The 14,307-nt window shown below is 38.5% G+C and overlaps 1 protein-coding gene across 1 annotated transcript in view; it reads right to left on the bottom strand.

Annotated features, from left to right (window-relative positions):
• Positions 1-5,485, bottom strand: part of LOC107738516 (syntaxin-binding protein 5-like) — a 141,106-nt gene extending 135,621 nt beyond the window's left edge. The window contains exon 1 of the mRNA XM_016550273.1: positions 5,100-5,485. Within this exon, the coding sequence (XP_016405759.1) occupies positions 5,100-5,267 (168 nt within the window). The 5' untranslated portion in view covers positions 5,268-5,485. The remainder of the gene's footprint in view (positions 1-5,099) is intronic.
• Positions 5,486-14,307: the final 8,822 nt, after the last annotated feature.

Below are 14,307 nucleotides of genomic sequence, written 5' to 3'. Positions count from 1 at the left end.
TGACTGCATGTGGCCTCTCTTGAGGAGTGACTTTATTCTTGCAACCCTCCCATACAAGCCACATTTGTGGAGAATTTGTGATATTGTTGTCACATGCACACAATGACCACTCTTTGTCATAAATTCCTGCAACTGCTTCAGAGTTGGTAGCCTCTATGACTAGTTTCCTTCTGGCTATTTCATCCAGTTTGGAGCGACGTCCTGATCCAGGGAGGGTCCATGTTGTACCAAATACCTTCCACTTAATAACAGATTTCACTGCTTCTAGGCATTGATAAAGCCTTTGACATTTTTTTGTATCCATCTCCTGACTTGTGCCTGTCCACAACTTTATCCCGGAAATCTTTTACTGGGTACTCATAGTTGACTGTTTGCTTCAGTTGCACTACCAAGGACTGAAATGCTCCAGGAAATCTCCTTTCATGCTGAGCTAATCAAAATGACCACAGCAGATCACAATTGAAAGTCAAATGGCTTTGTGTGCCATTGAGAAGGTGATTAGCTACACCTGATTGAGTTTACAAGTCATTTTTAGGAGGGGGGTGATCCTTTTTCCAACTCTGTGATTCTTGTTTGTTTGTTTTTTTCTGACATGTTGGTGTTATATCTTTCATTTAGATGTTACAAGTTGCACTGAGTAAATACAGTTGGATAAAGCAAAAACTGTGTCCGTCTTCATTTCAGGCTGCAAAGCAACAAAATGTGATTGTTTTAAAAGGGGGGTGATTCTTTTCTATATCCATTGTATTCATTTGTTTATTTTTTTATAAATAAAATATAAATCAAACTATTACTGGGAAGGATTTTAACACAGATATTTTATAGTGGTGGAGATACTCAGAAAAAAAGGAGGCATAAGCTCACTCATAATATCTATAGCTTATTTTTAGATCTTTGCTACTATCAGTCCCATCGCATCTATCTGGCCCTACTACACTACTGAATCTATAAACAGTGTTGATGATGAAAAAAAAATCTATCTATCAGCAATAGAAACTATACAATACAATTCATCCTTTTTTCCCTTTGGTCGAGTGAGCACAGCTTTCCTGTTGAGAGATGATTTCAGGCTGCAAAGCAACAAAATGTGATTGTTTTAAAAGGGGGGTGATTCTTTTCTATATCCATTGTATTCATTTGTTTATTTTTTTATAAATAAAATATAAATCAAACTATTACTGGGAAGGATTTTAACACAGATATTTTATAGTGGTGGAGATACTCAGAAAAAAAGGAGGCATAAGCTCACTCATAATATCTATAGCTTATTTTTAGATCTTTGCTACTATCAGTCCCATCGCATCTATCTGGCCCTACTACACTATTGAATCTATAAACAGTGTTGATGATGAAAAAAAAATCTATCTATCAGCAATAGAAACTATACAATACAATTCATCCTTTTTTCCCTTTGGTCGAGTGAGCACAGCTTTCCTGTTGAGAGATGAGGATACATGCAGACAGAGCGGGCTGCTCTAGAGCACAGGCTGTGCCACCACTGCGGTCTCAGAGCACTGGAGAGGAAGCCAACATTGTTGACACAGGACTAACAGAATTATACCTCAGTATCTACCTTGTTTTTTGTCATTTGCCAGAGCAAAAACTTGCTGATTGGCTTAAAAAACAAGATCCCTGCTGTTTTTACCTTCCATTATGATGTTACATACACATTTACATTTTTTTCTATTTTTGCTCTATGCCTTTGACTCTATTATTCCTGTGTGCATGCCAGATCCATCCGGGAATATACAGAAGTGAGAGTGGGGGGAGATCTAAATTCTACCACATATGAAACATGACAGCCCATGACTGGTGCTGTTGTCAAAGCTCATTATTCAGTTGAGTGATCATAACCAGAAATGGGTGTCACAGAGTGTTCTTGAGCACATGAGAGGGTATTCGGCAGTCTATTTCAGATGTGCGTCTCCAGAGCACTCTCTCTGTTAACATCCCACAGAACACATCCCTCGACAGACCACGAGGCAGATCCTTTATACTTGTCTTTAGAATAATAACTCGTACAATTCACCATTGCTTATGGTTTGCTTGTATAGATCAGATGTAATTTTCATTAAAGGGGTCGAATCATGAAAATTTATAGTTTTACTTTTGTTTAGTGTGTGTTTACCATATGAAAAGAGACATTTCAGACAATGTTCAATACTTAGTGAGGTTCTCAGACAATCCCTCTTCTGACAAGTATAAATTCAGCATTACAATCTCATATTAATGAGCCACAGGGTTCCTTCTAAGCTAGTATATGTTCAACTTGTGTGGCCTAGAATAAACCCACCTTAGTGAGCAAACCACTTTGAATTCAGTTGCTTTTAAAATTTTACATGTGTTTTACATCAACAAACTTATATAATAAATAGCTATTTATTTTTAAAGAATGGACATTTAAAGGGATCATTTCATGAGGAATCAAATTTGGGGAGAACGAGAGAACGAATTAAAAAAAACCTTGTATGTCATGACACCTTTAAAAGAAAAAAAAAAACATATTTTTTTATTTAGTAGTGGACATTTATGCAGTACTCTGGGATGGTTCAAACTGTTCTGAATATCTGACCTACCTCATTCAGCAGCAAAACACTCAACATCACAACATTGTTGACACAATCATATTAGCTAACTATCAGTCCCGAGCAGTGTAGATGAGTTTGTTTCTTCATCTAAACAGATTTACAAAAAAAATTGCTTGTCACTTGCTCACCAATGGATCCTCTGCAGTGAATGGGTGCCGTCAGAATGCTGTCCAACCATCTGATAAAAACATCACAATAATCCACAAGTAATCCACAGGACTCCTGTGTTGTTTTTATCAGTTGGTTGGACAGCATTCTAACGGCACTCATTCACTGCAGAGGATCCACTGTTAAGCAAGTGATGCTAACTTTCTCAAATTCTGTTCAGATGAAGAAACAAACTAATCTACATTTTTGATTGCTTTAAGGTGAGCAATTTTTTTTGGGTGAACTGTTCCTTTAAATTAAAACAGGTATATTCATAAGTTAGAAAAATGGCCTTGTATATAGCAATAGCAAAGACACATAGATAGAAATGTATCCTGACAACATGTGATGTTTTACCTCATTTGTTTAGCTGGCGATGAATTCTATAACCAGTCTGTTAAGCTTCTTCACATGTTGTGAATCGTTTGCAAGTCGCTTCAAATATAAGCGTCAGCTAAAGGCATATCAATTAAAATGAAACGTAACTCGGGGCTGTTGGGTCTGTATCAGCGCGAGTCTCTCACTGTATATTCCCCCGGGAGAGCACAACAACACCGCGGTCCCATCACTTTACATGGTGAGAACGAGGCGAGGCGTGTGCCAGTCGGCAGTGAATGGATGTGCCGTGCTGGGAATATTCACAAACAGCTTCATAAACTATGATTACTGCACGTATCGTTCGTTCTCTCTTACCGCTTTTCCGCTAATTTGCTATGTTGGAGAACAACACGCGTCCATCCTCGATCGCTCTACAGTGAATTGTTTACTTCAAATTTCAAGCTCGAACCGAACCGATTCAAGTGGAGGCAGAAGCGCTGCAGTCAGCTTCCGCCATCCCTCCAACAGGCCCTACAAATACCTAAAAATAGCTTCAGGAAAATTCACACAAGCCCGGAGACTTGTGTCCCAAGAATGCCTAATCCTGAGCATCTCACTCCCAATGCATTGAATACTGTAGAACTATATATAGAAAGATAGAATGATATAACGACAGACAGACAGACAGACAGACAGGCAGAAGCGCTGCAGTCAGCTTCCGCCATCCCTCCAACAGGCCCTACAAATACCTAAAAATAGCTTCAGGAAAATTCACACAAGCCCGGAGACTTGTGTCCCAAGAATGCCTAATCCTGAGCATCTCACTCCCAATGCATTGAATACTGTAGAACTATATAAAGATAGAATGATATAACGACAGACAGACAGACAGACAGACAGACAGATAGATAGATAGATAGATAGACAGATAGATAGATAGATAGATAGATAGATAGATAGAGCAAAGGTTACAAGGAAGTTTGACGAATAACTTATTAGAAACTTATACTCTTTGGCAAAAAGGTAAGGTTAAAGCGATAGTTCACCCCAAAATGAAAATGTATATATAGGCCTATCTACTGTCATCGTTCCAAAATGACTTTCTTCCACTAAAGGAGATGAAAAGTGAATTGGTGAATGGAGGTTGCCAGTCTCTAACAACTCCTTTTTTGTGTGTTCTACTGAAGAAAAAACATCATGCAGGTTTGAATCAACATGAGGGTCAGTGCATAATGACAGAATTGTTATTTTCGTGTGAACTATCAATTTAACATTTCAGTATGGTCTTGCTGATGTGAAAGGCTGGACTGAGAAACAATGAAGAATTTAAATTTTTGTGTGGACTATCCATTTAGCACTTCAATATGGCCATACTGATGCTTAAACACTTGACTGAGAAACATTGCTTGTCAGTAGTTGAGCCCCTTAAAAGAGAGAGTCAGAACTACGATGAAAATGTAAATGCTAACAGTACAAATGTTCTGGCTCTATCTCACATCTTTGGTGTTTTTTTTTTAACAACTGTTAACTGCTGGGAACTTTAAAGGATAGTTGACACAACAATGAAAATTATGTCATAATTCATATAATTCCAAAACTGTATGTCTTTCTTCTGTGGAACATAAAATTATAATTTAAGAAATGTCTTAGTGTTTTTTGTCCATACAATGGAAGTCAATGGTCACCAAAACGGTTTGGTTACCAAAATTCTTCAAAATATCTTCTTTTGTGTTCTGCAGAAGAAAGAAAGTCATATAGGTTTTGAATAACATGAGGGTGAGGATATGACAGAATTCTCTTAATGTTAATCTCTTAATGATTTGAAGCGGACCATATTTGTGGTTCACAATGTCTTTGCACTACAGTATGTGTCTGTGTGTATTGTGTCAGCTGCTGGTGCACTGCAATTTCTATTGTGGCTCTATCAACAACAGTTCCCCCCAACAGCTGCATTGATTAGCACAGGCCTCTTGGCCAAAACTAGCTGCACATCTCTACTGCAATGACAGACGAGTCCTTTGCTACAAGCTAGAGAGGGGCACCCACCTTGCAGATTTGGAAGTGCTCAGACATCAGTGTCTCCTGGATTTCCAGCTCCCGCGGTGTCGGTGCCGTACTGGGGGTCCCAGCCGCACTGCCGCACGCGGGTGATCCACCTGGATTGACAGGTGAAGAAGTGGTCAACCCGTCCAAAACCTTGCGGAACTTCTTCATCTTTATCCTTGTGTTTATACTTCAACGTTTCTCTTGAACAATCTCAAAACGTGCCGTCGAGACGGTTAAAACGGCATAGGAGATGATGCGGCTTCACAGCACGAATTCAAGACTCCTGTTTTCTTCTTCCTTTCACAATTTATGTGCACAAAAAGTCGCAGAAAAACCTCATCTTCCAAAATAAGGCTGATGATCACAAAAAGAAGATGATGGATTTGGGGGGAAAGCCTGAACATTAAAGCCTGAACCAGGCTGGAGAAGAACCAAGAAACTTCATGGCACTTACGCAGGACGGTATCGCATCCAACTAGTAAACGTTCTCAGGAGGCATGTCAGAAACATAGTAAAGTACAATTGACTTTGGTAAAATGAATGTTACTTGCCGTATTTTATCGCGATTCAATCGCTGTACACGGCAAAATTCACGCTGAACGCTTGTTGTTTGGGATCCCAGACGCAGAAGAGACACGCCGCAGAGAAGCAGCGTATAGCGACGTGCCAACGTCGAAAATGGATCAGAAACTGCCGCGAAAGGACATGAAATTTCACGACCTGAAAGATTTTCTGTGAAATCCCCTTCTCTATTTCTTTCTTCTGAGTAATTTGGGAGAAGAGAAGGCGAGCACCCTCGACCAGCACCCAGAATCTCTCCCGCAGTCGAGTGCGAGCTGCTGTCCAGGGTGCTGAAAGATTGAGCGAAAGACAGCCACACCCATCTCTGTCCTGGTTGGACCATGTGCTACGGCCCTACTGTAATCCCCGCCTTCCAGCTGCAGCGATTGGACCATGTGCTTCATAAACCACAAACAATGAAATAGTGATTTAATTATTTGCAGAATTTTTTTTAAACTTAATATTACCTATATTGCACCAAACTATATTCAAATAAACAGTCATTTTTCATTCCAACAACTTAAATTGAAATCTTTCAGATATTTAAAAACAGCGGACCACAAACGTCCATAACATTATGTTGGCATCCAGTTTGACATCGGTATACATCTGAACGTCCTGCGGTGTTGCTGGCTGTGGCTGAGTTCATTTCAACGTAGAGGTGTAGTTTAGGCTTTCATTGTTAAATGACCAGTCTCAAAACAACTGAAAAAGATTCATATTCGCTTAAGAATTACACAAAGAAATAAAATGCTATACCAAACTTAAGGAGGTACGTTGGAGCAGTGGCTGAATTGTGGTTACCTAGTTATGCTCACACTCTATACAGTACATCCCATCCGGTCCATAATGTGACTCCTCTGAGAGGCAGCAGTGGCCTCCAGGGGGCGCTGTGATGTGCATCTCGCAGATGCAGATTACATAAACGTTTACATCATCTCTCCCCTCGGTACGGTTTATCCATCGAGTCTTTTCCGCTGAAATCTGCTCACGTTGTTCATACCAGTTACAGAGATTTTTATGCTGATGATGCTTCTGTGAATTTTATTCGGAATCTTATGATTACATGGAACATCATATACACAAACGAAGCTATGATAAATCCAAACCAAGTTTTTTTTTTCTTTTTTTTTCTAATTTACCGAATGTATTATAGTCTACTATAGAAATCTGTTTAAACTATATATAGTATAGACTATCAAAAAGAACAGTATGCAATGAAGATTGAGACAAGCAGTCATCAGTTCTGCAAGGATTTGTTTAGTCTAAATAACCACATTTCAGTTTTAAACAACATATTTTATATGTCTTAATCTTTTATATGTTCTGTTCTTTGGATATTATATGATGCGCAAAAAGCACATTGGCTGGCATTTCAAACTTCATTCCAACTAAACTTTTAACTATAACTTTCATTATTTAAAATTACAGCTTCTAAAAGATGCTTGGAACAGCTTACCTGCAAACTACCTTTAAAACTGTGGAAGTTGATTTAATTTAGTTAATTTATAAAAATTATTCATTGTATTTTTAAATATAATATATAGATCAAATGGGTGCTTCTACTAAATACTGAGCATTTTTCAGTTTTTCTTTTTTAATAAATCTGCAAAGATGTCAACAATTCTGTGTTTTTCTGTCAATATGGGGTGCTGTGTGTACATTAATGAGGAAAAAAAATTAACTTAAATGATTTTAGCAAATGGCTGCAATATAACAAAGAGTGAAAAATTTAAGGGGGTCTGAATACTTTCCGTACCCACTGTATATAGGGCATATATATAGCATCTATATATAGCATCTATATATACAGTAACAGTATATACACATTCACACACACAAACACACTATTTAACACACTATTAAACTATTTGTAGATGCCTCAAAACTGCTGACAATCTTAAGAGATCTTGCAGATTATTTTGTATGTTCCGTAGATCTGGGTGCTTAAAGGTACTTAGTTTTGGAATCAGAAACACTGCATTCTCTTTCATTGCATCCTCTTTCACAAGACTAGAGGGGAGTTCATAATTACCATGATTACAGGGTAGAAACATTATGCTTTCTAGTATTTTTATCCTGACATTTTCAGTTATCAGTTGCTTTGACTGTTTATTGGTTATAAAATTATAGATCAGACTCAAGCTCCCCCAATTAACTGACTAGAAGCTCAGTAGGCTGCCACATGTAATTGCTTTTTAAAATCTCTTCATTAAATATACTTTTCATCATGAATGCCAAGGCCTCTTTATTGGCACATACTCCAGACAACATTTTCTATGACTGTCTAAAGAACAAAATCAGAGTCTGAACTTTAAAAGTATAGAGATGCAAACAAAACATTTGTAACCAAAATGTCGTTCAATACTACGATGTTGTAAATGCAATAAGGTTTTAAAAAAAGATTAGGTTTCTTGTGGTAATTTAGCTCGTCACTTGACACATCCCCAAATGGACTTGTTTATCTTTATAATGTGGCCTATCACGACTGATGCACACAAGGCAGTGTTGCTAAAGGAACTCAGTAGGGGCCTTCTCCCTCTGCTGCTTGGTGGATGTATTACAGAAGAAATCCCTTTGTTGAGAGGATTTGGGAGTGAGAAAAAGCAAAATAATCCTCTTCATCGCTCCCTCAGGGTAAACAGCATCCAAGATAACGCAGCTGCCAAGACAACGGCACGGGGTGTGCTGCACAACGGGGCCGCTGCGTTAATCTTCCTGCTCGAACCTGCAGACATGGATTAGGGAACATGAACACGTCAGGTATCCCATAGTGCAATGCAGTTGGAGAGTTTTAACGGGGCATTACACTGGTTAAAATATGATGTGGAAAACCATTAGTGATGCAGGCAGTGGATAATTTATTCAATAATTCAAAATTATGTATGAAATAAAACTAAAAAAGTGAAGGGTTAAGTTTGCAGTCTGTTAAAATAAATGTTACAGATTTGATCCCAGGTAGAAGTGGCAAATGGGATACTGGGATACTTGTCATGACCATGCCCTTGAGAAAGGCACTTTACACCATATGTCTCCAGGGAGGATCGTACATAAAATTATTGTACTGCAAGCTGTTCTAGATAAAACATTTATGCAAAATTACAAGCAAGCAAAAATCAGTGTAACACCTAATTTACAACGAAACAGTCTGGATTATGTGTTTGACACAGTCTAAATCAGTGGCCACCAACCTTTTTAACCCCAAGATCCTGACCTCAGCCTTGATGAAAGCCAAGATCTACCTATCAAAACAACAACATTGTAATACTTAAAGTGAGTAGATCATATGAAGTGCTATTGTTAACTGTTAAAAGTGCCATTGTTAACAGTAAAATGCTTATTCACTGAAGCTTCTGAAGGAACTACCATCAGCATTTTATAAATGCACAGTAATAACAAAATTCTAACAACATTCTCAATTAAGCTAAGTGCAGTTCTATGCAGCATCCCTTTTTACAATGCCATCAGAAGGCAAAACTGCTGCAGTGATGTTACTCACTCAAGTCAGCCTGATGGCTGTGACTGAATACTGTCTGTGAGTGCTGTGTAGTTTGGCTCATAACTAGAGTCTGAGGCAGTCTGCGAGGTGTCTGTTAGTAAGGTGGCTCCTGTAATTTGATTTAATTATTTTCATCTGTGAAAATGCCATTTCGCAGAGGTAAGTGGATCAAAAGTAGTCACTCGCTTTCAGTGCACATGCAGTGAGGAAAGAAAATTTCTCTCTGTTGACAGGTCCCCAAAAATCACTGTCCTTGATCTGGCTTTCAGCTCTATGTCATTTTTTCAAATCAACTATCTCCATGTCAGCTCCACTTGACAAAGCAAAGACTTGTTGGAATTTGGCTGCAAACTGTTTTATATCAATGGGCATGAATGGGTTTGAGACAAATGCAGTAATACATTCCATGACGTCAAACTCACCAAATCGCCTACTGAAATCTGTCACCACTTTGTCCAGGTGAGCACAGTAATTCTCAGGGTGAAAAACATCCTTGTCTTCAATGCTCTGGGACTTTTTTTTCCAGGTTGGGAAAGTTTTAGCCTCCTGTCCTTTAGATGTGTGATCCAAACACCAAGCTTAGACTTAAGTGCATTCACTGTGCTTATCTTGTGGGGCAGGTGACAGTCTTTTCCCTGGAGCTCATTGTTGAGTGTATTCAGTTTTGCAGTCAAGTCTGTCAGAAACCCCATGTCCAGCAGCCACACATCATCTGGCAGTTCCTTATGTTCCTCGTTCCTTGCAGACAAAAAAGTCTTTATCTCAGCAAGTCAATAAAATTTTGTAGCACTTTCCCACGACTCAACCATCGGACATCAGCATGAAGTAGGAGATCTTTGTACGCAGCATCAAGATCATACAGTAATTCCTTGAATAAATGATGCTGAAGTGCTTTTGCTCGTATTAAGTTTGACTACTAGTGTCATTACTTGAGAAAAGTCCTCGACTTTCCAAGCCACAGCCTGATGATGAATCACACAATGATAATTCATGAAGTCAGGAAAATCAGGGCTGTTACTGCACAGTGCTATAAAACCAGAGTGCACACCATGCATTGCCAGCGCTCCATCTATAGTAATTGCTATCAGATAATGAATGGGAATATCATTTTCACTGACATATTTTTTAAACTCATTGTAAATATCCTCACCTCTTGTTCTCTCCTTAAAGTGCAAAAGAGTGAGAAAGTCCTCCTTTGTTATAGAATCCTGGAAAGCCATTCTGACAAAAACAATAAGCTGACCTGTGTCCATTACATCCAGAGGTTCATCAAACAAATATTCACTGAGTGACAAGTCCTTTAACACTTGTTGATCCATGTCCTCTGACAGTGATTTGTCCCTCCTTGCCACTGATGCAGGACCGAGCGGTACACCATGGATTGCGGTTTTTATGTCATGTTTGTTTTTGAAATCCTTGAAAATGGTCTCTGCAGTTATAATCATTGCTTTCATGAATAAATCACCATCTGTAAAACACTTTTGTTTTTTAGCCAACAAGGGAAATGATGCTTCAGAAGCAGCCTTATTTTGAGCAGCAGATTTTGTAAAAAGTGATTGCTGGGCTTTCAGCTCAGATTTCAGCTCATCAACTTTCCTAGCAGAGATTGCACTCTTTGGTGGGTAGCTGTCTTTAAATTTCAGGTGGTTGGTGTTGTGGTGCCGCTCCAGATTTTCATCTTTTACACTTTTATTTTAGGTGGCACAACATACACACTTATCTTTCACCAAAGCTAAAAAGAAATTCTTCTTCCCATTCTGAATGAAAATTGTATGTTTTCGCCTTCTTTTGTGAAGCCTCCACCAGCTTAAATGTTGCTTTGCAGGCAATCATCTCCATTGAGAGCCGCATATTGACGTTTGCATTTTGTAAGAATGCGCAGGGAGTCCTCAGATAAAAAAAAAAAAAAACATTGATTTGTTAGGTAATGTTTTGTCAATAAAATCATTCACTTTCCTATTAATTCAAAAGGATGTATGGGAATACCAGGGAAAATCAGTATGGTGACACAATGGCTTCACTTTTTATGACGTCATGAGCAATCTAGTTCTCTGTTATTGATCAGTAGTAAAACCGATTATCGGTCAATCTCTAAAAAACAGACTGGCTCTTCATGTTAAATGTAATACAATTATTTCTGCAGCTGCCATAATGAGCATAACAATTTCTCCCAGTGTTCTTTTTCCTCGGCCTTATATTATCTTAATTACATTTTCATTTTAGTGACAGTAGTTCAGCTGTATCCATAAAAATAAAATAACAGTATAGCTTTATCAACAACTAGCAGTGCTGACAAACCAACCCAATCTCATTAACTATTTTCAAGGTGGCGATTTAATTTGAATTATTAGAATGTTTTTTGTTTTTTTTTTGTATGAAAATGTATGATTTATAGAAAAGAATAAAACATAAGCATTTAAATCAAACCCTAACCCCATCCTTCTCAGGGCCTAAGCAGATCGCACAAATGTGATCATACAAATTCATACGAATTACCCACCAGTTTGCCAAAACATAAAATAGTTATGAAGTGCCATGAGGGTGTGTTGGACAAACCACTACAACATAACTGTTTTTGTCACAATGTATTTTTGGAAAACTGAAGCAATAATCAAACTTGCTGTGCTAGAATGTAATTTTTGTTAGTTTGGGTGAGTCAGGTAAATAATTCCTCCTTAAATCACTTCAATGAACTATCGACTCTTTTCAAACGAGTAGCAGCACACTTGAGCAGTTAAACCCGGACAGAGAGCACTAACACACCAGCACGTTGCATGTCATTTTAATACTCATTCTTATATTCACACTTGCTCAGATGGGGGACAAAACCAGGGGTGCTTTCACACAGAATGATCAGAACTGTCAGCAGTGTTATATTGAAACACCCTTAGAGATGTAAAAATCTTGTCAATCCAGCTTAACAATGTGATTTTAATTGTACATCCCCATTCAATGAACTATCGACTCTTTTCAAACGAGTAGCAGCACACTTGAGCAGTTAAACCCGGACAGAGAGCACTAACACACCAGCACGTTGCATGTCATTTTAATACTCATTCTTATATTCACACTTGCTCAGATGGGGGACAAAACCAGGGGTGCTTTCACACAGAATGATCAGAACTGTCAGCAGTGTTATATTGAAACACCCTTAGAGATGTAAGAATCTTGTCAATCCAGCTTAACAATGTGATTTTAATTGTACATCCCCACTAGGATCTGAGAGAGAGAGATGCCAAAGCAACTCTAACACATGGAGTTCAAGTTTATGATTGTACACAAATGTAGCCTGAGGTAAAGCAGGTGGTTTTGCATCTTTCTTTGTTCCAGCATACTCTATCGTAGATATTCAAATGAATAATTTAGCATTTAGTAACGCGTGTTTCACACAGTTAGAAATGCCACACTGCTCAGTTTCCTGTCCCCAACAATTAGAATAAATGAGCCCCACAAGCACATCCACATGTGCCTTCCAGGGTCATAAATCAACTCACGGCCTACCGTGAGGAATATGATTATTAAAATATAATTGTCAGGCCTTAGACAGCATGCATTGTGTAACTGTCCTTTACTGCTTGGCACCCGCAATAACCGTCAGCCCCGTCGCTTACAACCAAGGCATTTACAAAGGCCAGTCACTCAAGATGAAGCTGCTATTTTTCAATTAGTGCAAAAATATGACTTGACTAAAATTTTTAATTACTCCCACACTTTGTTGCTAATGTGACCGTGTACCAGGTTTGAATATTCCCCTGTGAGGATATTCTGAATTGATTTCCATCTGGTCAGTGTTTGAAGGACAAAGTAAAGCCATGATGTTCAATACACACTCTCTTTGTTTCAAACAGAAAAGTTTTTCCTTCACTTTTTTTCACGTACAGATGACAATGTTGTCAAAATGATAGTTTACACAGAGACTCTAATGGTATGATCTTTCAAAACCTTGCACTTTGAAATCAAAAGTAATTAAAAGTTTGCATTTTCAGGCTGCAAAACGCTTTTATTCTCAATTTCGATAGAGAGTAGTAATCATTAATGACAGAATTTTCATTTTGGGGTGAACTATCCCTTTACGACATCTTAATGGTTGCTATGTTTATGCAAAGGGCCCAGATCTTGATTAAGAACATTATTACTGATATCATATATCCCAAACTGATCTTTCACACCATTTCTTCTTCATTCTGTGATATTTTAAAGGTGCCATAGAATGCATTGATACAATATTTTAAATTGTTCTCTGATATCTACATAGAAGGTATATGGCTTAGGTGAGGGCAAAAAATCTCCAGAAACAGTTTTACATGTCCATTTACAACCCTAGGATTTGTCCCTAGAATGAAACATAGAAGGTATGTGGCTTAGTTAAGGGCAAAAAATCTCCAGAAACGGTATTACATGTCCATTTACAACCCTAGGATTTGTCCAGAAAGAAATGGTCTGTTTTTACCTTATTTGGAAGGGTCATGAATAATAATGTTGAGCTCTGCTCTGATTGGCTGTTTCACAGTGCGGCTCAATGTTGAGCTCTGCTCTGATTGGCTGTTTCACAGTGCGGCTCAATGTTGAGCTCTGCTCTGATTGGCTGTTTCACAGTGCGGCTCAATGTTGAGCTCTGCTCTGATTGGCTGTTTCACAGTGCGACTCATTTCAGTAGCTCACACAGCAGGAAGGAAACACAGGGAAAATATATATTTCAATACTGTCTCTTGTAGTTATAGCGTTGGGTAATTATACTGTATATAAATTGCGGGCATCAGGGAGCCGCTATTAAAGGGGTCACATGATGCAATTTAAAATTTTCCTTTCTCTTTGGAGTATTACAAGCTGTTCGTGCATAGATAAGATCCCTAAAGTTGCAAAGACTAAAGTCTCAAACCCAAAGAGATATTCTTTATAAAAGTTAAGACTTGTCCACGCCCTCCTAAAACGCCTCGTTCAAACACGCCCCCACATGTCTACGTCAAAGTGTGGGAAGATTTGCATAACACCGCCCAAATATTCACGCAAAGAAAGAAGGCGTGACTTTTATTCTTGCTGTATTGTTGTTGCCGCCGCCGCCATGTCGTGGAGGCGCTGTGTGTTTCGTTGTGAAAGCGAAACTACTTTGTTTGGCCTTCCAAAGGAGTACGATATCCGCTTCGTCAT

This window comes from Sinocyclocheilus rhinocerous, unplaced genomic scaffold (genome assembly GCF_001515625.1).
Source record: "Sinocyclocheilus rhinocerous isolate Xijiao unplaced genomic scaffold, SAMN03320098_v1.1 scaffold1215, whole genome shotgun sequence".
Classification (NCBI taxonomy): Eukaryota; Metazoa; Chordata; class Actinopteri; order Cypriniformes; family Cyprinidae; genus Sinocyclocheilus; species Sinocyclocheilus rhinocerous.
Note: the sequence above shows the minus strand (reverse complement) of the source record. Positions and strands in the feature narration are given on the sequence as shown.